Source organism: Podarcis filfolensis, assembly GCF_964270895.1.
Source record: "Podarcis filfolensis genome assembly, chromosome: 5".
Taxonomy (NCBI): domain Eukaryota; kingdom Metazoa; phylum Chordata; class Lepidosauria; order Squamata; family Lacertidae; genus Podarcis; species Podarcis filfolensis.
Window position 1 is genome coordinate 62,168,558 of NC_139608.1, and position 27,824 is coordinate 62,196,381.

The 27,824-nt window shown below is 42.0% G+C and overlaps 1 protein-coding gene across 4 annotated transcripts; it reads left to right on the plus strand.

Moving 5' to 3' along the window:
* Window positions 1-262: 262 nt before the first annotated feature.
* Window positions 263-22,826, plus strand: KIF11 (kinesin family member 11). 4 transcript variants are annotated; one of them, XM_083616129.1, is made up of 22 exons: window positions 263-433; window positions 3,679-3,811; window positions 5,732-5,829; window positions 5,910-5,988; window positions 6,683-6,868; window positions 6,962-7,086; window positions 8,547-8,637; window positions 9,502-9,744; window positions 10,659-10,754; window positions 10,921-11,009; window positions 12,070-12,157; window positions 12,710-12,898; window positions 13,775-13,982; window positions 14,143-14,315; window positions 15,017-15,139; window positions 15,419-15,577; window positions 16,583-16,710; window positions 17,759-18,038; window positions 19,827-20,049; window positions 20,168-20,298; window positions 20,912-21,025; window positions 22,505-22,826. In XM_083616129.1, exons 2-22 carry the CDS (start codon window positions 3,809-3,811, stop codon window positions 22,628-22,630), a joined length of 2,952 nt encoding a protein of 983 aa, XP_083472255.1. In that variant the 5' UTR covers window positions 263-433; window positions 3,679-3,808; the 3' UTR covers window positions 22,631-22,826. The 4 variants fall into 4 exon arrangements, with proteins under 4 accessions (XP_083472255.1, XP_083472252.1, XP_083472253.1 ...); XM_083616126.1 differs by lacking the exon at window positions 263-433 and adding an exon at window positions 503-902; XM_083616127.1 differs by lacking the exon at window positions 263-433 and adding an exon at window positions 520-902 and having other exon boundaries at window positions 20,168-20,310; window positions 20,927-21,025.
* The last annotated feature ends 4,998 nt before the right edge of the window (window positions 22,827-27,824 follow it).

Consider the following 27,824-nt stretch of genomic DNA (forward strand, 5'->3'; position numbering starts at 1 on the left):
CAGTCCTGGTGTTATACACGAATATTTCCAGCAGAGATGCGTCTCCCGATTCTTTTTTCCTCTGAAATGTGAGAAATGGTCTTCTTACAGCGGCTCAGGTCCAGAGGCTGGAATGCGTTTCACATACATACATACATACATACATACATATATTTTTTTCTATTCAGTGTAAAGACCTGTGCACAAACTCCTGCCTTTGCTCTAAACACTTTGCCACCAAATCTCAGCCTGACATTTTATTTTGTTTTAAATCTTGCCACAGGCTTTTGCCGGGCGTGGGAGGAAGAGATATCTGTATTAGACTAATGACTAATGAGGTTCGCGTCAGAAGCAGCCCAGAAGTCCTTTCTACAAAACGGGAACGGACTGCTCTTACATTACTGGTCTATGTTTCATTTTGATCCTTGCGTCGCCGGATCACGCAGTCAAAAACGTAAGTCCGCTTTCTGGGAGGAAATAATAAACGAAAAGAGGGAGAAAAAGTCCCGTGTTGCCCTGCGCGCCTTCTCCCTTCGCGCTGATTGGCCGAGGCGCGAAGGAGCGAGTCGTTCAAAGTAGGCGAGTGTGGAGGCGCTTTGGGCGCGCGTCTCGTTTGAGGCGGTTCTTCTTGACATTCGCCGGTCCTAAGCGCTTCTTTTTCCTCCGGGAGCCGGCGGCTCATTTTCTCCTCTCCGTCTCTCGCGGGCGTTTCGGCCAGCTAGTGGAGCTCGCAAGTGTGGGGACCCGCCTCCCGCAGCCGTTAAAGACGAAACGGGACTCGAGCGGCCGCCTCCCTTCCCTTCCCTTCCTCCGCTCCTCCCGTGTCGGAGTCTTGCCTGTGGCGGCCTGAACATGAGTTCAGCGGGTGGTGGGGGCAAGAAGGACGAGAAGGGCAAAAACATCCAAGTGGTGGTCAGATGCAGGTGAGCGCGGCGGAGGGGGGGTGTCCTGCAAAATAAAAACGAAAATAAATATGGGGGATTAGCTGCGGAAGCCAAATTAGGCGCTTTTCTCGATCTTGTGCATGTAAGCCTCGCTGACTTCTCACTAGGCTTGATCCCCCCGCGATGGTGTTGTTGTGGATGCTTCGGGTATCGAAGAGATCCTTTTTCTAGGCGTTGTCGGCGATGGAGAAATTCAAAGGGGTTGGGTGCTAAAGACTGCGGTCCTGGGCGCACTGGCTTGGCAGCGCAGTGGGACATCTGAATATGCATACAGGGTTCTGCTGTTGTCGAAGAAACCTCCCCCCCCCCCCAGTGTTTTGTAGGTTTGGGCAGAAGGTTGGTGGTGGTCCTCGGGTTGGTAGCTGGTCATCTTCCCCGTGGTTGGTCCAGGTCCATCTTCTGTTGATTGCTGGCATTTTTGCGGAGAATGTTCAGCCTCGGTCTGATCCAGCAGTCGGCTTACTTACATATCTTTAAACAAGAGGGTGTATATTCAGGATCACTTATACTTTAGCTTAGAAATTACTGGATACTTTGTGGGGAGAAAGCAAGATCATTGATCTTGCAGACAGAACCTACACATTTGCAGTTTTTATGCATTAAGTTGTGTTGGGATTTGTAGATCCTGTTTCTTCCTTGATGCATATTAATCATAATGTTGGAATAAGTCCCCAGCTCCTTTTGCTTTGTAAATTTCTGGATACTTTGTGGAGAGAAAGCAAGATCCTTGATCTTGCAGACAGAACCTACACATTTGCGGTTTTTATGCATTAAGTTGTGTTGGGATTTGTAGATCTTGTTTCTTCCTTGATGCATATTAATCATAATGTTGGAATAAGTTCCCAGCTCTTTTTGCTTTGTAAATTTCATATGTCACACCTAAGAAAGGCTGATGTGTGCCCAACACATGCTCCTCCGGATGTTATTAGATTCCAGCTCCTATCAGACCCAGCTAGCATAGCAGCCAAGGGGTCTTCAGCCCCCCAGTAAAATATTTGATGGGCCAGCCCTCCTCCCATAGACATTGCCATTCAAATGCTGTATGCACCGTGACATGTGATTGCTTATGCCGGGTGCAGCTTACCTGTTCCCTCCCCCAATATTTTATTAAAGTTGGCACCCCTACCAGCTAGCAGGGTCAGTGGACAAGAATAATGGGAGCTGAAATTAAACAGCCTGCTGTAGACAGTGGTAATGATTGTCTTGCATTAACTGCTTAAAAAAGCAAAAAAAGCATTATGCCTCTTTTGTTATGCCATCTTTTATTCCCTCTTGCGTTTTCCCAAGAGGTTTAAGTAGTGCATATCAATAGAAAAGCTATCACTTCATTAAGAACAACTAGAAAGAGATGTAGATGAGTCATTTTTTTTTCTTGCTTGGCATAGAAAATAAGATTCTTTTTTTAAGGTGGAGACAATCTTCAGCAATTCAGTTTCCACTATCTGATTGCTTGTGACAATTTAATTCCAAGTACAGTGGTACCTAAGCTTACATACGCTTCAGGTTACATATGCTTCAGGTTACAGACTCCGCTAACCCAGAAATAGTGCTTCAGGTTAAGAACTTTGCTTCAGGATGAGAACAGAAATTGTGCTCCGGCGGCGCGGCGGCAGCAGGAGGCCCCATTAGCTAAAGTGGTGCTTCAGGTTAAGAACAGTTTCAGGTTAAGAACGGACCTCTGGAATGAATTAAGTACTTAACTCGAGGTACCACTGTATAGCGTAAATATGCTTACCTATAACATTTAAATCAAATTGTATGCTCAATATTTTCTTAGTCATATGTTTCAGTCATAATACTTCAGTTGGGGGGGGCAGGATGAGATACTGATTCATCACCTAAATGCATAGCATGCTTTTTAGTTATCCTCTCTAAATATGGCCGCAGTAAACATGCTGTATTGAATCTCAATGGATTTAGGGCATTGGAAAACTTTCCACAATTTCAGATTTTCCAAGAATCCCACATCACTGTAGGTGATTTAAGTCCAACATTTTCCCATTTTTATTGTGTACAATTGACATTTTTAAACTTGTCAAAGCTAGTTCAGGAAAACCAAATTTCAGCATAAAACCTGCATATATTGCGTTCATAATTCAGTGTTCAAGGTGTTAGTGCTGAAGGCTGTTCCCTACCAGGCCCTTTCTACCTGGCCTAGGTGGAAACGGCCCAGGCTCACCCTGTCCTATTTCAGGGACTCCTGGGAGACTGGAGGGTCACTGCCCTGTTGTGAGTGCTGAAGAGCCCAGGCTTACTGGAACAAATTCTGGGGTTGGGGCAAATGTCAAAAATGTTTTAAATAGTTTTTAACTTGTAGTGTTTTAAATTTTGGTTTTATGGTCTACTTTTTGCTCTGTTGGGGGGTGGGATTAATGTTTTGTTGGGCCTGGGGATTAGTTTAATTTTTAGTATAACTGAATTGTTTTTTGTTTTTGTTTTTAATTAGTTTCTATTTTATATAATTTATATTCTGTTCTTAAGGGGGGAGGGTCAGGGTCACATAACACCGGTCCTGAAAGACCTACATTGGCTCCCAGTACATTTCTGAGCACAATTCAGAGTGTTGGTTCTGACCTTTAAAGCCCTAAACGGCCTCTGTCCCGTATACTTGAAGGATCATCTCCACCCCCATTCAGCCCGGATATTGATCTGAAAGTAGCATATCCACTGTTTACAATCTTGTCAGCCTTGTGTTTGCTTGGAGCTAGACTAGTGCATATGCAATTTGAGATCAACTCTTTTACCTTTTTTTAAGGCCCTTCAATGCAGCTGAGCGCAAATCTAACTCCTATTCTGTGGTGGAGTGTGAAAATGGAAGGAAAGAAATTTCAGTTCGCACTGGAGGGGTGTTGGATAAAACAACAAAGAAAACGTACACATTTGATATGGTAAGTATCACTATTTTGTTGGCTTCCTAGCATGTCTTAGCTATCTTATCAGTTCTGAGAATTTAGGGCAGGAATCATAGTCCAGAATAGAGCATATTCTTGGTATGCAGAAGAGTCCAGGTTTGATCCCTGACATTGAGATAAGGTACAACTGGTTGGACAGTCCTTTTCCTTAAGACCCTAAGGATTCATTTCCAATCTGAATACAGTGGTACCTCAGGTTACATACGCTTCAGGTTACAGACTCCGATAACCCAGAAATAGTGCTTCAGGTTAAGAACTTTGCTTCAGGATGAGAACAGAAATCATGCTCCGGTGGTGCAGCGGCAGCAGGAGGCCCCATTAGCTAAAGTGGTGCTTCAGGTTAAGAACAGTTTCAGGTTAAGTACGGACCTCCGGAACAAATTAAGTACTTAACCTGAGGTACCACTGTAGATACTAGACAAGATAATACTAGGACCAGATGGACATATCTGATTTGAACATAATGTAACAATTTGATTTAGTGTTGCCTACCTTGGCCCTTGTATGTTTCCCATCTGTTCTAGTACGGCTGTGAAAAGGAGATCAGAAGCTTTTGTTCTATTTTTAAACTATGAAACTGAAGTTAGTCTTAACGGTGGTATAGGGAACCAAGCCAGAACCATAAACTTTAGTTTGAAGTTGGCTGCTTTCTCTAAACTATAGTTAAGACTCATGACTTATTTGGGTTCAGACATGATCATAAACCACACTTAGTGAAAAATGGAGGCAACAGTTTTCAGCACAGTTGCACCAGAGGAAGAAAATGTGAGAAGCATATGAGGCTGATGCTCATTCACAGAACACTGAGCCCTAAGTGAGCATCACGTCTGAATGAGCATACTTCTTGAGCTAGTATGCGGCACTTTCTGTTGTGGAATAATATAAATTGAACTAGCTTTACAAATAATTTGCAAATACTATATGGATAGGAAGTGGTTTGTTTGTTTTTTAAAGTCTTTTACACTGGGAAGAATTAAGAGGTAAGTGGGAGTGGCAAGTTTCTTGTCATATAACAGGTAACTTACCTGATCAGCCTTATTTAAGTTGCCAATAGAACATGAAATGTCCATAGAAAATGGGTATTTATTTCAGATACATGGGGGAGAGGATGGCTTCCTAGCACAACCTTGTAAGCAAGCCCAAAAAGTGCTTAGCCTACCTGGACTGCAGGAAGAGGGATGACTCACTCCATCTCCCCTCTACCAGCATACTTACTGAATGTGGAACAGAAGTATTTCCTCCTACTCCCTTCCCCCATGCCTACCATAGAAAGCAAGAGGACAGATGAGTGATCTGTTTCCCCTTCACCATCTTGCTCACATGTCTGCATGGAATTACTGGTAGACAGTGCCTACATATTAAACATTAAGGACAAAACCTCAGCTTTATTTTACAAAAGTCCTAGATTCTCCAAAACACCCATTTCCTTGAAAACCTTTGATTTGGCCGACATCTTTCCTAAACAATGGGTGCTTACCATCAAACTCATTTAAAACAATCTTTAATAAGGAAAAGTTCCTTTTATTACTTTTCTTTCACATCTTTCCTTCAGGTAACTCAACGTTGTGACTGGCCCAATGTCACCCAGTGGGTTTTATGGCTGAGGGGATTTTAATCCTGGTCTCCCAGGTGCTAGTTCAACACTAACTACTACACCACCACACTGACTGTGCTACACCACAAAAATTTCCCTTGATTGGAAAACAATTGGAACTTCTACCACTCTTTTTGGGGGGAAGCAGGTGCAAATGGCATGAGATGACAGGCTGGGAGATGAGAATCTGTAGCTAAATCAGAATATAATTCTGACACTGGTGAAATTATGTGGCAAGTTGGAGAGTTCCTGTTTCATAACTGAAAAACATGTAGCAATGATGTCTTGTATGAACTCTGCAGGTTTTTGGAGCTCAGGCTAAACAAATTGATGTGTACCGGAGTGTTGTGTGCCCGATTTTGAATGAAGTTCTTTTGGGTTACAACTGTACAGTGTTTGCGTGAGTATCATATTTATTTTTCTTCTAATTCCATCTATATCTATGTTCCTGAAGTTAACATTCCAAATTCCTTTGTACAGCTATGGTCAAACAGGAACAGGAAAGACCTTCACTATGGAAGGGGAGAGATCACCTAATGAAGAATACACATGGGAAGAGGTAAAATATTAGGAATGAACAAAACAGCAGAATCCTATGCATGTTTATTTGGAAGGAAGTGTTCCTGGAAAATACGCACACACCCCTCTCCGAGGGGTGCAAGATTCTAGGCACTTATGTTCCCTTTTGGAGTGAGGCATAGTGGAGACTGGTGATACATGGTTTATTTACACATACAGGAACCTGAGGGGGTTCCTAGCATTACCACCCAAATAAAGTCTTGCTTCTCTCATAGCCACAGTTTTGGATTCCAACAAAAATCAAACATTGCTCTGACTCTCTTGCTTTAGGTCTAGGTCACATCACTGCAATTCAACTCTAAACTCAGGCCTTTTGTCTTTCTAATTAACCAGGGAAGGAGGCACACACATTTGCCCTCTGACACAGCCACTCCCTTTGTTCCCTTAACAGCTCATACTTAGCAGGCCATTACCAGGCTGGCCGGGCTATTCCAGCAATTAAATTGTAATGGATCCGGGAACTGGATGTGGGGCTCAGGAATATAGCCTAACCACCTCAAACTCATAACATTATTTTCACTGTCTCCAGCATAAAACCATATATAATGGATTGTATTGGACACACTTGCATTTTAAAGGTGTATGCTCATGCTAGCATTCTTGTCAGATTCCTAACCTCCAAAAAGAAAACCAGTTAATGCTAGTATGCTATGTTTCTTTACTTTTAATTATAGGATCCATTAGCTGGTATAATTCCCCGTACACTGCATCAAATATTTGAAAAGCTTGCTGAAAGTGGTACAGAATTTTCTGTGAAAGTATCTCTGTTGGAAATCTACAATGAGGAGCTCTTTGATCTATTGAATCCCTCTCCAGATGTTGGGGAAAAGCTGCAAATGTTTGATGACCCACGTAACAAGGTAAAAAAACAAAACAAAAAAACCCTGATTTGGCTTCTCCTGAAGGCTGTGGGATTTTAAATTACTTGCTAACCTAGCATTTTGTTGTGACAGAGAGGTGTCATAATCAAGGGTTTGGAAGAGATAACGGTACATAACAAGGATGAAGTTTATCAGATTTTAGAAAGGGGAGCAGCAAAAAGAACCACTGCAGCTACTTTAATGAACCAGTATTCCAGGTAAGAAACATGTCTCCATGTGAAGCATTTTGTTCGTTCATGGTATTGGTAAAGAAAAAAAAGAAAAACCCCTAGCTAGCTCAGTTGGTTAGAGCATGGTTCTGATAATGCCAGGTTTGATCTTGGTATGGGACAGCAGGTCCCTTCCAACTCTACAATTCTATGATTCTAAAAGGTAAGAATTATATCCAATAGTTCCCTTAGGCAAGCCCCCCGATGTTTTAGATTATGAGGTCCTTGTCTGCTGCAGGCTTCATTAAACACATTGCTCCAGTTACCTCCACCTTTGGAGGTTATTAATTTATAAGGTTTACCATAAGCACCCAGGGCAGGTTACAACAATATAACATAACATTATTATTTTTTTCATTTTTATTTCATAAGTTTATGTACTCCCTTGTCATCCAAGGAAAAAAATATTTGATTTTGAATTCTGTGGAATGCAAATTATAACACAATAAAATTCCACATAAGAAATAAAAGAAGCAATAAAAATACAGTTAAAAATCATAGGGCATTTAGCACAGTGCATTGCAGTTGCTACAGCAGGCGGAACAATCAAGTACTCCACTACTTAGTGTTACATCTTTCTTACTTGGTTGAGTTTTTGTAGAAAATATTATTGGAAGTTCTGTTATGTGGAATCAGACCTTTGGTCCATCTAGCTCAGTGTAAGGAAGCAGTTCTGTGGGGGTTTTATATAGGCTATACCGAGGATTGAACCTGAGAGTGTTTGCATTAAGAATGTACTATACTATTGAGCTTACAGTCCTTCATTTTCACGGCAGTTTGGTTGTCCTGTTTCTTTGTGTTTTCTCACAAGGAAGCATAAGAATGCCTTCTGAACTCTTTTTTGAAAATTGCATTTGAATGAGGCGACAACACAAGCTCATGTCACCCTTACAAATCCAGTGTGGATCAGTGGGCGTCCGCTACTAGCCACCCAGGTTTTGGCTAATGGGGAAAGAAGGCTTAATCTGCCTTTCGATGCAGTTTTTCCCATGACCCATAAGCCTCCCTTTCCAGGTTCTATGCCCCCATAAGGGTTTCATCTAACAGGTTGTATCAGGCCTTGAACTTTCTGCCCACTTATGGTATATGGAAGAATGCATTGGCGGCAGGAAGCCAGCAGGTGGCGCCAGAGCCACCAACACAGAATACTTCCTGCAGTCCTACTTGCAATAAGAAACAAAAGGCTTTATTAATCAAGCTTTGTGAAAGAGAAGGTGCTGTACTGTAGCTGGGAGATTTGCAGAGCTTGGAAAATGCAGTGGTAGAACAGTTCTGTCCTGCTGTTTGTGGCAGCACATATTCTAAGTTGAAGAAAATCTGTAAAATGAGCCAATTTAGCTTCTACTTTGAGTTGACTTGATGTAAGTGAATTCTGGGCCTGTGTGTGTGTGTGTGTGTGTTTAATGTCCACTGGAATATTGATCTGAAATGCTTTACTCCATTTGCAGTCGCTCCCATTCGGTGTTCTCTGTCACGCTACATATGAAAGAAACGACAACAGATGGTGAAGAGCTTGTTAAAATTGGGAAGCTAAACTTGGTAGGTGCCCATCCTTCGGATTAACCCAAGAAGAGATTATATATAGGAGCAACAAAAAAATGAGGGGTGGGGGTGGGGGACACAGTGCTGCTTTGAAAACTGTGAAAACTCTTACTGAATCTTTTAACAAAGTGATCTGCTTAAAATGTGTGTCTTAAGAGACCATAGGTGCTAGGGCAATGCACTAGACTTGCCCAAGGCCTGAATCCAGAGCCAAATGGGGCATATTAAGAGGGCCTCTGATAAGTTGGGCACAAAAACCACTGATGGCTGTGAGTTTGGTTGGATGGGCCCTGAATGATCTGTGGGTGTCAAGGAATGGACAGGACATCAGGCAGAAAGGAGAGGCAAGCAAGGTGGAAAAACCATGGGGAAAGAGCCAAGACATCTCTGGTCAGTGGCTGCATCTTCATGGGAGAAGGTAGACTGAATGTCACAGCTCCCCTTCTGCCTGACACCCCTCAGGATCCATGCATCAATTTTGTGGCATGTGGATGCTGCACAGAATTGGATGTGTTAGCTGCTAAGCAGAAGGTGTTCTCTTGTGTGTTGCCATTGCATCCCCTGGCTCTAGTTTGAAACCTATTTTAAATTTGTGTTAAAATTGGGTCTTAAAACCATTAGTCCTGCCCCTGGAATTGTTTTGGGGGCAGATCTAGGGTGGGTGACCCCCAGGGCAGCAGAAGGCAGATCAGGGATCTGCATACACTCCTAGCAGATAGGCATGTGGCACAGGAGAGTTTGGCTTACTGCAAAAAGTAGGTCACACTTTACCTACTTGTGTTGGCTTATTAGACAATTTGAAAGTTAGGTCTCACCTATGACTGTCACAGCTTATTAACCTAGCCACGGTATTGCTTCCAGGTTGATTTGGCAGGAAGTGAGAATATTGGTCGTTCTGGAGCAGTTGACAAAAGAGCTCGTGAAGCTGGAACTATCAACCAGTCCCTATTGACTCTGGGAAGAGTCATTACTGCGCTTGTTGAAAGAACCCCTCACGTTCCATACAGAGAATCTAAGCTCACTAGAATCCTGCAGGACTCCCTTGGAGGGCGCACAAAAACTTCCATAATTGCTACTGTCTCTCCAGCATCGAGCAATCTGGAGGTAAGGTGCTTGCCTTCAAACTCTGTTAGTGGCTGAAAAGAACCTTGTTTCAAAGATAACTTGAGTGATTGGGTGGCCTTCCAAGACTTCATCACTGGACTCCTAACCTATTCCAGGGAGAGACTGTGTATGCTGCAGGGTACGGGTTAGGGCATGCTAATCTAAGCCTTCCTATAACATTGTAAAACTGGCTCAGAACGTATAGATTGCTGTGGATGAAAGGAGATAGGGTGCTGGTAAAGCTACAGTGTTTGGTTGATTAAAGAGCTACATTAACTTGAAAATTCTCAATTAAGTAAGGTTCCATCTCCATTGAGCAGGAAGCTTAAAAAAAATAATACAAAAAACATTAACTATCACAGAATTGTATCACTATTAGAAAATGATAATAATGATTTCTACCACCTTCTCTCTGACACAAGCAGGAATGCCTCCTCCAGGAGGATTTCGAGAAAGTTAGCCTATTAAAGCAAAAACAACAGAGTCACATGGCACCTTAAAGGCTAACAAATTTCATAATAAAATTTGTAATTTTTTTAATGGTGCCACAACTCTCCCTTTTCTTCTGAGTTGGTGGTTGCTGTGACATGTGTATCATCTGTATACCAATTTTCTTTAAAATGCATGTTATTTAGACATACACAAATGTGCAGATTTTGTCAACTTGAAAACTCAAATGATTAGTCAACCATGATTTATTTTAAATGGAGTTACAGCCCTAGAGCCTGATGTAGGCAGGGCTGATTAAAGTTGGTAGGATGCACAGCAGATCAGAGTGAGAAGCCATTTCTATATACAGAAATTCAACTTTCCCCATTGGGATTGACTAGTGGAGATTGATTATATGTTTATAGGAAGACTCTTGCTGAAACAGAGAACACTTACCTGTCACTTTTATATCTTTTGTACAACAGGAAACTCTGAGTACTCTTGAATATGCCCACAGGGCTAAAAATATCATGAATAAGCCTGAAGTGAACCAGAAACTCACGAAACGGGCACTCATTAAGGTTCAGTATAATTTCATTATGTATAAGTTCTCTTCAGATCTTACCTACTGCATTGCAGGGCAGATCTAGTTCAAATAGGTGCAATGTGAGACCTCTTGAGATTGGGGTTTGCAAAGGCCAATCAGCTTGGAGGATATGTAACAACACTGTACTGATGTTTCAACAGGAATATACAGAAGAGATTGAACGTTTGAAACGAGATCTTACTTCTGCACGAGAGAAAAACGGTGTCTACATTTCTGTGGAAAACTATGAGTGAGTACTTTGAAAACAGCAAAGCTTGGCCACTGTGGGTCAGCATGGCATCTTCGTTTCTTCCTCTAATCGTGAACTCAGGTGGCTGGTGATAATAGGATTGGTGCCAAAAGCCAAGAGGGAGGCTTCAACATGAGAGGATTTTATACAAATCCAATCTATTTTTTTAAAAAATTAAGAGTACCCTCCCCCAAACAGCCCAGTGAGAACAGGCCATGCTCAGTAGCTAATGGATATTGAGCGATGGTTAGAAAAGAAGAAATAGGAACACGTGCGAAGGAATGAAATGGAATATTATTGAGGAGGGCTCAGCTAACTAGAACCGTGAGTAAGGAGCACTAATGGTAGAAGGTGAATGTACACTGAGATGTTTTGTTTCGGGTCTTGCTTATATCCTCTAAAAATGAACTCAGGTTATTGAATGCCAACAGGGTTGGAGCTGCAACAGTGCCACTGAGGCATCCGCACGCTCTGGTGAAACCCGAGGAATGCAGAAGAGTGAAACGCTTCTTTAAAAATTCCCCAAAATGACAGTAACACAATGATGACCAAACATGTTCCGTGGCACAGATTGCTGAGTGTCAGTTGGAAAAGGAAAGGTGGGGGGGGGGGAGAGTATGAATCGACCACCGTGAACCCCTTTGCAGTTCGTACCATCTTGAAGGAGCGTGAAGGTGATACACTTACAACGTTTTGTTGCAGGTTCTGCTTGTCTAATATGCTGCCTAGGCAACATTCCTGTACATAATTATTTTGTTTTAAGTACCACACTCCTATCTATATATTAGAATGCCTAAAGTACAGTATAAGTTACAGGCCACTTGCACTTGTTTAATCTCAGAGACTTCATTGTAAATGGGCTGCTCCTATATCTTAAGAAGAAATCTGTATCAATAATTAGTGATAGAAGAAATTTAAAATCATAATAGCGTTTAAACAGGGAATTTCCAGATATGTCTTTCTTTCCTTGCTCTTACAAATATTTAATTGTCTTGCACAGGCAGAGTCAACTTGTTCAGTGTTTACCATACGTAATTTTTTAAAAAAATTTTAATTTTAGTGCTCTTAATGGGAAGTTGACAGTTCAAGAGGAACAAATTGCAGAATATATTGATAAAATTGGCGCAATGGAGGAAGAATTGAAAAGAGTAAGTTGGTAGACTGTTATTAGCCTACGTGGCTCCTTTTGGGAGGAGTAAGGAGGGGTAATATGTTTACATTCTGAAAAAGCTTTAGAATAGCTAGATGAAAATAAAACATCTTCACATTGACATGTTCCCATCTAACCAACAGCGTTCAGCATGTCCAGGAATGAACAATGTTGGTAAGAAAAAGGAGACAATAATGTACTTTACTCACTTGATGCAATATATTTAAAGCATTGTCAACTTTTGTTCACGTGAAAGCTTTTCTGTGAGATGCAAATTAAATTTGTTGAAGCTAGTGTAACGAAGCAGTCTGACAATATCTCCATTCAGATGCAACAACAAACCATGGCTTGCTGTTCTGATAATCATTAGCAGCAAGCTTTTCCTTCCCTGGGTCCCTTCCTTCAGGTGGTCCCGCCCACCTGACAAAGTTCACCCATAGGTGGAGAGAAATAAAGAGTTGGGCCAAAGATGTTCCCCACCCCTGCTCTAACAGCTCATAGTATTTCTTTCAAGTGTTTTTTAACTGTTTTGGATTACTTTCCATTTCAGGTCACTGAGTTATTCACAGTTCATAAAAGTGAAATGGAGAAGTGCAAGACAAACCTGCAGGTTAGGGAAAAAGAGCTGGAAGACACACAGAAGCACTTGGAAACAACCAAGGTTCTTCTTGAGGAAGAAGTGTATATAGCATCAGCTTTGGAGAACACAGAAGAAAAACTTCATGGCACTGCAATTAAGGTTAACAAAATTCACTCTCCCAATTTCTTCACCACTAGCACTTGAATGGGCAATACGCTTATAACGTCATGATTATAACTTACGCTGTCGGCGCTGCATAGGTTTTCAGGCCGCTTTCAAAATCTTGAAGTGCATCCCAGACCATAAGAATGATCTGTTAATGATTTGGGATAAAAGTGGAAGAGAATGATCTACTTCTCTCATGAAGGGCATCCAGAGGGGACTGAAGCTTCAACACCCCACCCCTTCCATCTCTCCTTTTATTTTGTTTGGAAGGTCTTTTTTGTTTGCTGCTGTTTATGCACCAAGTGTGTTTTAGCACGATGCCCTGCAGCAAAAGGCACAGGGTTGCCTTGGAATGAAGCTTTGAAGTTGCTAGGAAATAGTGTGTTCCCCAGCAGGCTATCTGAACTCAATAGCTCTTTTCAACTTTCACTTCTGGACCCCAGCAATTCCATGCAGCTTGGGCCACCTCTAGTTACACCACTAGCTTTTTCATGTGTTGCATGTTGGCACTTGCTTAAAAATTGAGTGTTGGACTGCACTGCAGAGTCTGCCCCTGATACCCAAACACTAAACTGCTTAAACGTAGGGGTTTAATATGACTGGGAACACAATTGTGCGAGAGTCCTGACTGCATGGAAGCCATTTGTGAGCAACTGTCCATACACAGGTTTTCCTTTGGGTGCTCACACTAGATACTATCTTCTACAATTTGGAACAATTGCTTGTTTGATTTGAAGGTGGCTTAACGTTTGCGACTGGACTTAACTGTCAGGGGTCCTTTACCTTTACCTTTTTAACATCACCTAATCTGTACTGATTTTGTAATCAGTGTGATGCGAACTGAAAACTGTCAAAACCTTTCTGCCTTAGCTGCTTAGTGCTGTTAAAGAAACAACCACAGATGTTTCGGGTCTGCATGCAAAATTGGATCGTAAAAAAGCAGTCGAACAGCATAATGAGGAAGTCCAAAAGACATTTGCAGAACACATGAATGCCTTCTTCTGCGATATGAAGAACTCCATCAATGAGAACTGTTGGAAACACCAACAAATGCTGGACTCTTACACTTCTTCGGTTGGTAAGTGCCTCAATTCATCTTTCTGTGCAGTAGTCATTCAGAAGACCTCCCTTCCCCTGAAACTGAATTTGGAGTCAGACATGTTCCTGAAATCATAGGGAAGACTGTCCTGTTGAGAAGTGACTCACTTAAACTGTGGCGCCCATCTCTCTCTCGGTAGGTGATCTTCTGTCTGCCAATTCTTCAGCTTTTGGAGTTACTACATCAGCTATAATTTCAGCGTTCGGCTCTCTGCAGGAGATGGTTTCCACTGAAGTTTCTCTAGCTTCTGAAAAGATACTGAATCAGGAGTCTCTGACATCTCAAAATAAAAATGATCTCCGGAAACTCTTAGTAAGTATAAGTGCCATGGGCAGCAACACTTCTAAATAATTATTGAATTGTTTCTGTAAAATATCCTGATTGCTTGAAATGGACAGCTGTGTGGAAATGTAACTGATAATGGCTCTCTAAACCAGGGAAGGAGAAGCTCTGCAGTCAGCAAAAGAAATGATGTGTAGAAGCCACTTACTGATGTTTTGAATGGTTCTCGTTCAGCCTCATTCCCAGCCATTCCCTGTTCCTTGGCAGAGTGGCATCAGGGAAGAAGCTAGAAAAGAATATAGCCAGCTGCTGTAGGGAAAAAGCTTCTGAGTTATAACAGAAAACAAATAATACAGTCATCCAGCAACTGATCTGCTGCAAATGACCTATCTACCTCATTGCGACAGGTGAGGTACTTGGTCATTGGGCATCTTGGGAGTTGCCTTAGCTCTCAAGCAAAGTCTTGCTCAATCAGCTGCAACCCTTCTGTACATCCTTGACCGTTCTACCAGACTGTAGTATAGTTATAGTAGCCATTTTCTGGAGCCAGGTTACAGCTGCCCTCGCCTTAATTTTTGAGCCAACATGGCTTTTGAACAAGAAGCCATAGGTGGTTTTGAGCTGTAACATTTCCTTTTCCACTTTCCACAACAATCAGTTTTCTTACTGAACTCAAAATGATTTAAAGTAGAAGAACCGTCTTATACCCCACAATCTACTCTTGGTTCTAGGAAGAGCACACATCAGGATTGGACCAAGCCTTGAGGAGCCTGTCACCTGTGTTGAAATTTGTTCTGAATCTGAACTCTCAAGTTCATGATAATTTGCATAAATATTCATCCCTGGCTGAAAAGGTAATTTCTGAACAACTTCTGGCATATCCTGAACTATTGTACTCAAGTGTGTGCGAAAGTTTCTTTGATATAAAATATATATAACAGCAACATCAATAATATTTTAAGAAAGTATCTAAGCAAGGTAGTGAAATGTCCCATGCTTTGGCGTTGTGAATTGATGGTGCATTGTGTGTGGTTGTGTACAGAGATTGTGTGGCTGGAGTAATTTTTAAAAGCCCTACTAGTCCTAACATTGGTGTATTTCTGAACCTTGATCTATCATTTTCTTGTTTATAGATGACAGGTTATAGAGAGGAAATGACTATATTCTTCCAAGACCATTCTCTTGCTTTGAGTAAACTACAGGAGGACATTTCCCAGAAGTTGGCTCAACTTCAGCATGATTGTGAGAGCTTACAGGAAGAGGTGGTGTTGTCTAAGGTGGCCCTTAAAAAGGTATCTCTGCTTTTTGTGGCACAATAAGGAATAGGCCAAGTTAGTCTCTGCAGCAGGTTCTCAATACAATCAGGCAGGCAGGCAGAACTGTGACCATGGTTGATAGGCAGACTGGACTGGTGAGGGTTGTTGGTTCTGGTGCCCTTCACCTTATGTTTCATTGCACAAGCATTTGCCATCCTGTAGAGGTGGGGAAAGTCAAGTTGCAACTCTCAACTTCAGGTTCCATTTAAATGCCGCAATATGCAGGAGAAGGGCATATAACACAGCATATTTGGCCCTTTTTTGTGTTGAGCAATCCATACAAGCCACAGTTCTTTGTATGGGAACTGGAAGTTTATCTGTTATTTCAGTGTTCATTCAAGAAATAAACACTCATTTGTGCACCCTGCAGCTGGGGGCAGTGTGTTTCTGTGTACTTCACTCTCGTATGCTGTGTTCCCTCTGCACCACTGCCCTGCCCTGCCCCCCCCCCATTTGTAACGGGGTTAGTGTGTTGTGCAATATGGCCTAGCTGCTGCTGTGTCATGAATTTCAACATGCTGCCATTGATACCTTCCTGCACAGCAGTGTGCACTGAAACCATGTGAGAGCCAGCTGGCTGCACCCTATTTAGGTAGATGAAGGAGTTGAGTGTTGCACTCCTGAATGTGCATCTGAGAGAGGAAACAATGAGGTGTTGGCGTGCATAGGAGGGGGCATATATTCAACGAAAAGGAGACTAATAGTGCTGGAGAACAGTGTACTTAAATATAGGTTCCATTATCTGTAGGAACAGATGTTATTTTTCGAATATGCTTGTCAGCCTAATGTACAACTTGTGTGGTGCAGCAGGTAACTGTCCCCATTCCTAATTCACAAGCTCCTGTCGAGCGCCTGAAGTTCCATGCAGCAGAATACTTAAAATGTTTTCCCATGATCATCAAAAAGTACACTGGCTTTCTTTTTATGTTGTGGCTCTAAAAACCAGTAGATTTGTGTTTTAATTCTCTGCATTTGTTCTAGGCCTCTTCCCAGCTTCTTGCTTCTCTGGGCCTGCTAGAGCAAGAAACCCAGCAAAATCTAAGTGAAGTGCTGGAGAAAGGTGAAATGGTGAAGAAGAGTATTGGTGCTGCCCAAGAAACCATAACCTTGTAAGGAAGCTCTTCAACTTGCTTATCGCTTAAATGTCTCTTAAAGGCTACGCACATGTTCATTAGGCTTACCCTGCAATAATTTTGCAGGTAGGCTATGTAAGAGTTCAGATGTGTGAGCCTTCTAAATGTAGAAGTCTGATTCTAAAAATCTCAAAACCTAAGCATGCTTGAATGCAGCACCTAGTAATAACTGACTGACTTATTGTACATTTTTTGGGACTTGCATTAATTAGTTGTGACTGCTATGAACTTAGTAATGAGTAATTCTGGGAGTTGAATGAATAAAACTTAAGTTTAGGACTGCTTCCAAACTATTATCAAATGGTCTAAATTAGTTTCTGAACAATGTGGGTGCCTGACCTATTTTTGTGGTTAGTTGTCCAAAGGTTATATATTTAATAAAACATAAAATCAGAGAGATGCTGGTAGTTGTAAGCTGTGGTGTGCCTGCTGGATGAATGAAATAAAACTTCGTGTAACAGAGTTCCCGAAGGTTGTGTCTTTTGCTACATTCTTCAGCTACCCTTAAGGATACTCATTGATGCTATCTCAATGAAACACTGTATTTATGATTAGGCTTTATCCTACAGAGGGCCCCCAAAATTACTAGTTACTGTATCAAGAAAGGACTGCAGCTCAGTGCTTTTGAGCACTCATACACTATATAAATGCAGGAAAGTATCCACAGTAATAATGTGACCTGTTCAACACATAGGAAGTGATAGCCAACGCAATAAGCCTGCTGTGTGCCATGAAAAGCAAGTACAGTTGTAGCTTAGAAGTTGAATGAAATCCGTTCTGGAAGTCAGTTCGAAAACCAAAGCATGGCTTCTGATTGGCTGCAGGAAGCTCCTGCAGCCAATCGGAAGCTGCAGAAGCCCTATCGGACATTTGGCTTCCCAAAGAACGTTTGAAAACCGGATCAGTCACTTCGGGGTTTGCGGCATTAGGGAGCCAAAACGTTTGAGAACTAAGCTGTTTGAAAGCCAACGTACAACTGTACTTGGATCAAAAGTTTAATCTATTACTAAATCTGTTAATACAGGCAGACAACTGGCCTTGTCAACTCTACAACTTTGCAGCACAGCAGATTAACGCTGCCTCTGAATGATTTTTCACAAGAGATCAGGCAATCCAACGAAGAAAATGTTCAGATATTGCTGGAATCAGCCAGCCACTGCAAGGACCTGGACAGGCTCCTGAAAGACATGTGCCAGGAAACAAATAAGTGGAGTGAAATTGCGGCTACAAAGATGGACTGCATTGCTGATCAACAGGCAGCCTTCCTCAGCACCAGAAAGGAACACCTACAAAGAATCTACAAGGTTACTTAGCATCTTACAGTCTAATGACAGACTTCCTAAAAGTACTGCACCACTTTAGGCCATGGGTGGAGAATCTCTTGGGGGTGATGTGTTGGATGGTCAGGGGCAGTGGTGCGCTGGGCCTCCTGTTTTTTCTTCTAGTTGTTGTGTACCTTCCTGTTTCTCCACCCCTTGCCACCCACAAAATAAGCCAAATACTGTAGGTTGCCCACTCTTGCTTTAGATAGACAAGACTGGTCTGTGGCTAGCATATATAAAACATCTTGGATTGGATAACATTTGGGTTTGAAAATTACTTGATTCTCAATCGAGAACAGTTGGAAAGGCTGGGCCTATTCAACATCTGGTATTTGGTCGAGATTGGGGAGAGTTGCCCATCTTTACATGGAAGAATTCAAACACATTTTGGCCCCCTCTGCACTATACATTTAAAGCAGCACCATACCACATTAAACAGCCATGTCTTCTCCCAATGAATCTGGAGAACGTTAGCTAGTTAAGGCTGCTGGACCCTCTACTCCACTCACAGAGCTATAATTCTCAGAGTGCTTTAATAGTTAATCCCTCTTCTCTGGGAATTGTAGCTCTGTGGGAAGAATAGAGGTCTCCTAACAACTCTCAGCACCCTTAGCAAACTACAGTCTTTGGGGGAAACCATGGCTGTTAAAGTGGTATAGTGCTGCTTTAACTGTATAGTGCAGATAAGGCCTTTGATCACAAGTGGCAGCACTATCAGATTTGGCCACCTGATATTGGTGAAGGCAAATGAAGTTGCAGTACCCTTGCTTTGAGCTCCGGTTCTGCCAGGATGTACAATGGAACAATCATTTCTGTGCGCAGTGTGATGTGCTTTCAAGAACAATATAGTGCTTTTAGAAAATGTTTGCCCTCTGGCCTGATTCTGGACCAACTTTTTCTAGTCAACCTTCCTGCCGAAGCAACTGGACCTGGTTCACATGATACATTAAAGCATAGTTAAAGCAAACTAGGTGGTTCAGGATGAGCATGCTGGGGCACATTGCTGAAATTGGAGTGCTTCATTCCTTCCCCACACCTGCTGCTGCTCCCTTTTGCCCCAGCCCAATTTCTGTGTCTGTTAACACCCTATACGCTGCTACTTATAATTTGACAAAGAAGTCAGGAGATGTCTGGGCAGTGCCACTAGTGGTTTTCCAGAGTCTTAGAAGCCTTTGTAGAGGAGAACTGGCAAAGAAGATAGCTTAAATATTTTTGCTACCTGGAAGCTAACTTGGTTTTCTGAGAACATGAACCTTTGTATGTATGAAACCAAGCTTAAGCCCTTTTTGTCCAGCATTATATTTATTAATTCCACCTTTTGAAAAGAAAGTTCCTAGTATTAAGCTCATCTAGGAGTTTTCGTGAATTAATTAGCAAAAAAAAAATAGCTGCCATTAAAAAAGACCTGTTTTGTCCCTCTGAGTCCCATGGTTTCCATTTGACTGATTACAGGCGACTCCCTACTTATGTGGGGATTATGTTCCGGGCTCCCCATGCATAAGTGAAATGTGTTTAAGTGGAGAGTCCTTGTGATTTGGAAGATGCTTCCCTGACCCTGAAGAGGATGCCCTCTTCTAGCTTTGGGGAGGGTCTCCTCAGGAGCCACAAGGACTCTACAGGGTGCTTCCCACTTCTGGGTTTCGGGTGCCATGTGTATGCGTGGTGTTTAGATTTCTTATAGTGGTTAGTAGGAACCATATGATAAAAAATGAAAAAGTTTACCAGTTGCTACAACTCTGGAGTGTTTTAAGACTTGCATTTTGCTTTCAGGGTTTAGATGAGAATTGCAGCTCGTCAGTTGCTAAGGTCACGGACCATATTGCAGGACAAAAAGATACTGAAGCAGAAGCCCTGAAGAGGCTCCTTGACAGGATGAGGAATGATAAGAATGTGCTCCTGAAGCAGAAAGAGATACTCCTTGAAGAAACCGAGGATGGGTCAACTCGCATTAATGGCTTCCTGAGGGAGGAACTTAAAGTGGATGTCCCGACAGGTATTTGCAGGGAAACGATGAGTCATGGAGAGATCCAAGAGTGTGTGGAATTTAGCAGCTTTTCTGTGCCAAAAAACGGCTGTTTTAGGTGTCACTTAAACTTACTTTTCTCCTGAAGGAGCCACCCCAAAAAGGAGAGGATACCAGTACCCAGTGACAGTTGTGAAAACAGAACCTCGCGATGTCCTGTTGGAAAGATTAAGGCAAAAGCAGACAGAAGTCACAGCTACGCCCAAAGCTCCTGAAAAGGTATTTGCGGAAGTTAGAAGCGGGGAGGAAAGATGCTTCTTCAAATGTGTAATTCTTAATGGCAGGGACACAGAAGTACATAAATAGAAGTGAGATATCTATCTATCTATCATACCGCCCTATACCTGCAGGTCTAGGGTTGGTAAGTAGCCGTAGAGCAAGGGGGCAAACCTTTTTTAAGGGCCACATACCAGTGGTGGGCAGGGCTGGACGCAAAAGTACACACAGCAAGGAATGAAAAGTTTTCATGTCGTGTACAGTGGTACCTCAGGTTAAGTACTTAATTCGTTCTGGAGGTCCGTATGTAACCTGAAACTGCTCTTAACCTGAAGCACCACTTTAGCTAATGGGGCCTCCCGCTGCTGCCGCGCTGCCGGAGCCTGATTTCTGTTCTCATCCTGAAGCAAAGTTCTTAACCTGAAGCACTATCTCTGGGTTAGCGGAGTCTGTAACCTGAAGCGTATGTAACCTGAAGCATATGTAACCTGAGGTACCACTGTACTCATGAAACTAGCCTGTTACACAAGCACCTCCTTCCGGCTGTGTATTTAACTTTATGACGGGGCTTCTATCTGTATTCACTGATATAGCAGGCTTACTGTTGTGTTCCCAGGATGATTTGGAGGAGGAGGAGGAGGATATAATAGATACCAACGGGAGCCCGCTAAGTGAAAAATCCTTCTTGGAGACAAGTGTGTGTATCAGTGGAGGAGTTCCTTTCTTCCAGGTAACTGCTGTATTTTCTGTAGAACAAGAAAATTACAAGGTTGTAACAATCTACAATTCCGTCGGGACTAATCAGAGCTAGGAGATAGGCATAGTTCAGTATAACAGGCACACTGGAAATGTAGGAGATTAGGGACGTAGTCCTTGAAATCACTGGGACTGACTTCTGAGTAGATAGGCCTAGGACTGTGCTGTAGAAAGTCTGGCTTCTCACAAAGAGGTAAAGTGAACTTGAATGTGTACTTGCAGTTGTCCAAAACGAAAGTGGTGCAACCTTGTACCTTCAAAGCATCACACTTTCAAACCAAAGCCAGAATCTCTGTAGAATTTCTAGCAAAAATCCTTAGGTGGCATAAGCTTGTAGAAGATTTTAGATAGAATTGAATGAAGTATGGAATTTGGTACTGGGAAGAGAGTTAATCTTGAAAAGTAGCTTTCATTTTTAAAAACAAGAATCTTACCCTTACTGGCTGCAAATAAAACTTGGACAGCTGCTAAAATCAGGCAGTGGGGCTTCAGTGCTGTGTATCTCCTTGTCCCACCCCATGACCAGCAGATGGAGAATAAATGCAGGTAATGTTGCAAAACTTACAGGTCTTGGATGAATTTGGAGCAGGTTACATCCAACTGTATGTTAGGTCACCAACCCGATAAATACAGTTGTCTTGAAACAAAAAACCATACTGTCTGGTAAAGAATATAATTACGAATTTCTTTTTCTGGGTGGTATTGGTGTGGTTCTCTCATAGATCACTGCTAAGACTTGATAATCCACCTTAAGTGGCTGTGCCAATAAAATACCACAGAACAGAACTTTTTTGCTGATATTGCTGACACCTACAGTTGTCTCAGAATGCAGATGACTCTCTCTGTAAGGATGAGAAACTAAATTCAGTATTCCACCTTGACTGCAGCTTATAGCAGAGACATCTGGCTTTTCCAGTGTTCTCATACAGATGGAAAATTAAATTTTGCAAACGCATTAGAAAAAATGGTTAGTGGAACCCTGTTTTCCATATATTAAGGCATGGTTTGCCCAACAAGCCGAAAGAGATGGTAGGGTAGACTCCAGATGAGGAATGCTATTTTTAAAAAATGCTCCCCAATATTTCAAAGCTCCTTGCTGGTAAAAAATCAGCGTGACAGGCCCAGACCTGGACTTGAACATTTTTACATTGTGCTAGTTTTTTGTTCACTGGATTTCACCCCCCCCCCTTTAAGTGGTATTGTCCACCTGTAGTATTAAGAGGAGCAATCTCTTCTATCACTTCATTTTGCATTTGTTGACCCAGCTTTAAATCATCACTAAGTTGCTAGGCCAGTCTAAAATTGTAATAAGTCTATCTTTCAAAAGCGCCAAATTTCCAGTGTCATCTTCTGTGTGGTTTTGCCAGTGAGTGAACTGTGTACCGTAGTGCGTACCGTAAATTTTAAAACATAAAGTGGAATAAATGATCAGCTGAGCTCTTTAACCCTACAGCATAAAAGGAGTATCAAAAAGGATAAAGAGAACAGATCTGCATTGATCCTGGAAAAGACCAGGGAGGAGGACAAAGGAGACCCAACTTTTCCAAAGTCAAGATATCCATTTAGAGTACAGAACTAAGGATGTACAGCATCTGTCTTTGTTCCTTCAAAGTTTCATGGCTTAATAGTTTGAGTTCTGTATGTAGTGCTATAATGTTGGTGTCCCAAATTAGCTGTGAAGAGAGTTTGAAAATACCAGTCTCTTAATAAATGCTTTAACTCACTATTTTTGAATTTTTTTAACACCTTCTTTTCTAATAAATACATGAAATGTCCAGCATCGTTAAGCTTATTTTTCTGCAAGAGGAATCAACACACATTGCTGGGTGGGAAACAGGCCTTTTGAACATATCAAACATGTGTGCCTTATTTGTAAATTGAATTAACCTGGGTTTCTCTAACAAATGACCAAAAGCACTTTTAGTATCAAGCCTTCCTCCCCAGATTGGCCTCTGCTCTGATGGGCTTTCCCAGACTCAGGGATACAATCCTCATACACATAACACATTGACTCATTAAGTGAAGATATATGGGGATGAACTCAACAGATCTCCATCTCAGAAGAAAGCCCCAGAAGATGTTCGACTTAACCCTATTGTACCTTAAGGATCCTAGATTCCTTGGCAGCAGTGTATAAGAGTCATCAAACCCTTGAGCTCTGTCTCCTGAGGCTTACTCTACATAGCACAAGAAGGCAAGTCTTCTCCACAACTGAGACCTGAAGCTAAGCCAGGACATTTGCCTCCTACAGCAGAGCACGGGTGTGGATCTTACCGAGTTGTTCCTATGCTCCTGTCAGGCAAACACTCTCCAATGGTATTAACCTATTTAGAACATTTAAGAACAATTAAAAACATCTAAAAGCATGTATGCTGCCTGTCTTTAGTATCAAGCTCCGATCACTTTTAAATTCACTCTCTCATCACTCATATTTAATCTGTTGGAATGTTCAGGGAGGCAGGAGAGGATATATTGTTTATTAATATTCCTCCTAACTTGCGCTAGCAGGTTCCTTGGCAGAGTTTCACATTCTCCTTTTAAACGCACAGCGGATAACTGTTGCAGGCTTCTGTAAGCCTCTCACTATTAGGTTCCTAGTAAGTTCCCTTATATCCCTCTTAAAAGAGTAAACACACCACAATATTGTGTAAAGTATATAAAAGTAGTTTACCTAAATTCAGTTCACAGTTGGATCTCTGAGGGCAGACTTAGTTACAAAGTACCTATATACAAGTGGAGCTATCCCATAGGGGATAACCCCAGTGTCCTCTGCTGGCTGGAAGCCAACAGAGCATCTCTAGCTAAAAACTGCTCTAACCAGGGAGGAAGTCAAAAAGAGTGCTGCGTGCCTTGTCCTTTTGTTACCTGGACAGGTAAGGTCACACCCACCTCTAGTCACATGCAAAGGAAGTATGTCCCAGCCAGAAGGAAACAGGAAGTTTTTGACTGGCTGGACCAAACATTCCCCCGCATGTAGGAAAACAAGGAACGTTGTACTTGACTGCTACTTATGTATCACATCCCACACAATCAAATCTCATTGGTGTTTCAACCGATCTTTCTGCAACTATGCACTGACCGTGCGTTGGAGGGTGCTACATGTGCCCTTTCAGTTCATTATTTCTTTCTCGGGTCCAGGGTCACCAATAGTTTCCAAACGTAGCACTGATTCAGTAATCTGTAACAACAAATATTCAGCATTTGCTCAGATATTCGTTTATATTAGGTTCTATCTATAATGTAACTCAATCCAGCAAGCTAGCACCTGAATAGGTGGCCTGAAAGCAGGCAAGGAAATTTTATTACATCTGTTAACGCGGAAGCCAGTCTTGTTCATCCCAGGTTTACAGAAGGTCATTTTATTAGCTGTTATCCATAGCTTATGTTGACAATTGATTTTCATTGTTGAACAGCGAAATTTATTATCTGCCATTTGATAAAGATAATTAAATTGGCTTTATATAGAGTTGCTATTGTAAATGTTATGCCTGCGAAATGCTCGCATAAAACTGCTGTAAGAGTGGAAATGTGGAAAGTGAAAGCTGCTTTCATTACATTTAATGGCCTCTGAGCTTTTCTGCCCTGACTCTGATTTCACAGGTTATTACAGTGCCTATTAAAACTTGTTTTTGAGACATGGTTGTCCCTCTTGTTCTTCTTCAGGGACTGTCATTGTTCTTTAAATGAGTCTTGCCATTTTACACCACTGCAAAACTGTACAAAGGGAAGAAACGATTCAGCTGTCCAGGTTGGAGTGATGTGTGTTGCTTTCTGGCTAGTTTTTCTACCCAATATATTTTTGTAGGATCTAAGTATACACTTCGGACTACTAGTGGCTCTAATAAAACTGTTCAGGCTTGGATTACTGGGCTGGTGAACTCTTCCGAGATGTCATTGGCTCAACTTTCCATCTCCTTGCTTGTTAAACACAGATTGTACTTGCAGATCATGAAATCGCTCTTATGGATCATTTTGTACAGAGCAGAAAAGATTGCAAACGGTTCTTTTTTCTGGAAACTTTAGCAAGTAAAAAAACACTGGCTGATTTTAACAGCTGATGGGCTGGAACTTAAAGGCTTCTAACGCTGACCTTCCTTGGCTATGTTACAGCATAACTACTTGAGGGCAGACAGGATGTATTTGCATCAGGACCCGGATAGATGGACCACAAGGTTGGACAGTGGCAATATATAATGGGGGCCTATAATGGAAGGCTTTGAGCCAAGCAGGGAACCTGTAGCCCTCCAGAAGTCATTCAACTCCAACTTTCATCAGCCTCAGCCAGCATGGCCAGTAGTCAGGCATGATGAGTGTTATAGTTGGCAGGTTCCCCACTTCTGACTTGAAGGACACACCTGTTTGTAGGCTGGGCAAAAGGTTGAAACACAGGAAGTCCTTGACTCCACGCAGATACAGCCAAGCCTGAAGGATGCTGAGATGTAAAGGAAGATGGACCCAGGGTGGCAAGAAACATTGTTTAGCTGGGATGGGCACTGGGGACAGCACTGCTCATTTTCAAAAGTCAGAGTTGTGGAGCACAGTCCAGAATTGTTGAGCTAACAAATCTCAGTGGTCTCACCAAGCAGCGGAAGAGATGCTTGTTTTTCTGCTGCTTTTAAAGGAAAGGTTGTTTGGTAAGAGGAACAGCAAGCTGATAGGAAGTAAAGTGAAGTATGGGAGACGTAGGCAGTATATTCTGGGACAGGTGTAAAGCTGAACAGATCATTATCAGGGGAAATCAGGCTGCTGTTTAAATGACATCAAGTTCTGCTTGCACATCAGTGATTTCACTATTAGCTACATATCATTTTAAGGAGAAATCAAATATTTGAGCATGTATTTCACTTGCAATCTCTCTGCATCATGGATTTTGTAGTCTCAAATTTAGTACAGCACACATGTTTTGCTCACCAAAAGGATTGGTATCAGAAGGTTATATATAATGATATTGTAGGTGGTCTGGCTGCTATACCACAATATAAGTCTCCTAAGTATGAAGATGGTAAGGCTACATGAAAAAGATGTACTGCAAGGATACAAATGGTTTGGTAGAAAGTCTGTAATATTGCAAGAATGCAGCTATGGAGAGAATATGTACCACTCATTCATGCACATCTGACTTGCAAGCAGAATTTGTTTGTGACCTAGTATTTTTTTTAACTGCCTAGTACTCCCAGGTTAACCTGCCCCATAATCTTTAAAAGGTGCTGGCATTTAAATTTTAGTCCTTGACTTTAACTGGATTGTCAGTTATCCTCCTTGTAATGGTCTCTAATTGCTCAGATGCCATTTTGTACTCTCTTCAAGTGAACAGCCAGGATCCTGTTCAAAGGCAGTGTTCCCCTGCCTCCTCCCTCTGCTTCTCTTATGTTGCAGGGTCCAGATAACAGGAAGAGACAGACAGATAACAGCCCCTTCTACAGATTTCAACGCTGCTTTTAGCCAGAGAAAAAGACGCCAGACAAAACCGAATCAATTAATTTGAATGATCTGCTGATTATCTATGTTAGTAATTCTCTCATTATCTTGCCCAGAGTTTAGTTCAGGCTCTTTAACCTCTGTCACCTAGGAAAAAGTTGGTGCTGTACTAGGACATATTCTTATACATGTGATGTAGTGAAATAACACCTGCATGGAAAATATATATATATATATATATATATATATATATATATATATAACCACAAAGCCCAGTGTGTGCTAGCTGTAGGTATAACTTAAGGGTTTGTTTCTGAATGCCTCCAGGTTTACCATTAGTGGGAAGGACAAATATCATATACACAGCAAAGATTTCTATCCCAGGACAGGGAGTCCTAGTTTCAAGTGCCCATTTGACCATAAAGCTCGGTGAGTGACCTTCAGCCAGTCACTAGCCTACCACAGGCATGTCCAACAGGTAGATCGTGATGTTTGTTTATACATACCCCGCCCATCTGGCTGGGTATCTATGCATAGCTCTACCCATCAGCCCCCAGTCAGCTGTCAACTGTACTCCAAAACATGGAGGGCACCAGGTTGGGAAAGACTGTCCTACACTAATGTTTCCCCTCTGAACACATTTCACAAATACACATGAGACAGGGACATGCTTGATACTAATATACAGGAGCTGAAGAACAAACTCTAGTTCCTATTATTTGGAATAGAAAGCAACTGGGAACACAAAGAAAATTCCTTTAGAAACTTGGGAGTGTGCAGGAGCTTACTATTACAAAGATGGCAGAAGGAAAATGGAATCCTATGTACATTTCAGAACTGGGACCTGTTCCATCGGGTGATACCTTAAAAAAAAAATCCCCTGCTGAAAGAATTGCCTGCTTATTCCAACAAAAGATGGCCAATGTCAACCTTCTATTATCTTGGCGTGCACACTTGTGCCTTAGTTTATTTGTTGCTTTTAATTCCAGGCGCATTGGGTGCTTAAGGGGTAAAGCTGATAAACTGGCAATTACAGGAGAAAGTCAACAAGGTGAGATGGCACCACCCAGGCAGGTGAACTGTTTGCACTGGAGAGGAGGGGAGACAGTCTCTCTGGACAAGACAGGCCCCAAACAGCGGAGATAAGATGTTTCCCTTTTGACTACAGCCCCTGCTGCAGCTAAAATGATTGAGAAGATAAATGGACATTCCGCTCAATAAACCTGTGGAAATACACCAGCTTTCAACAATTGCTAATTGATTTGATTTTCATTTAGTCCACCTTCTTTCCAAAAGTTCATAGAGGGCCATTTTCCCCTCTATTGACATGCCGTTCTGGTCCCTTGGGGCATATA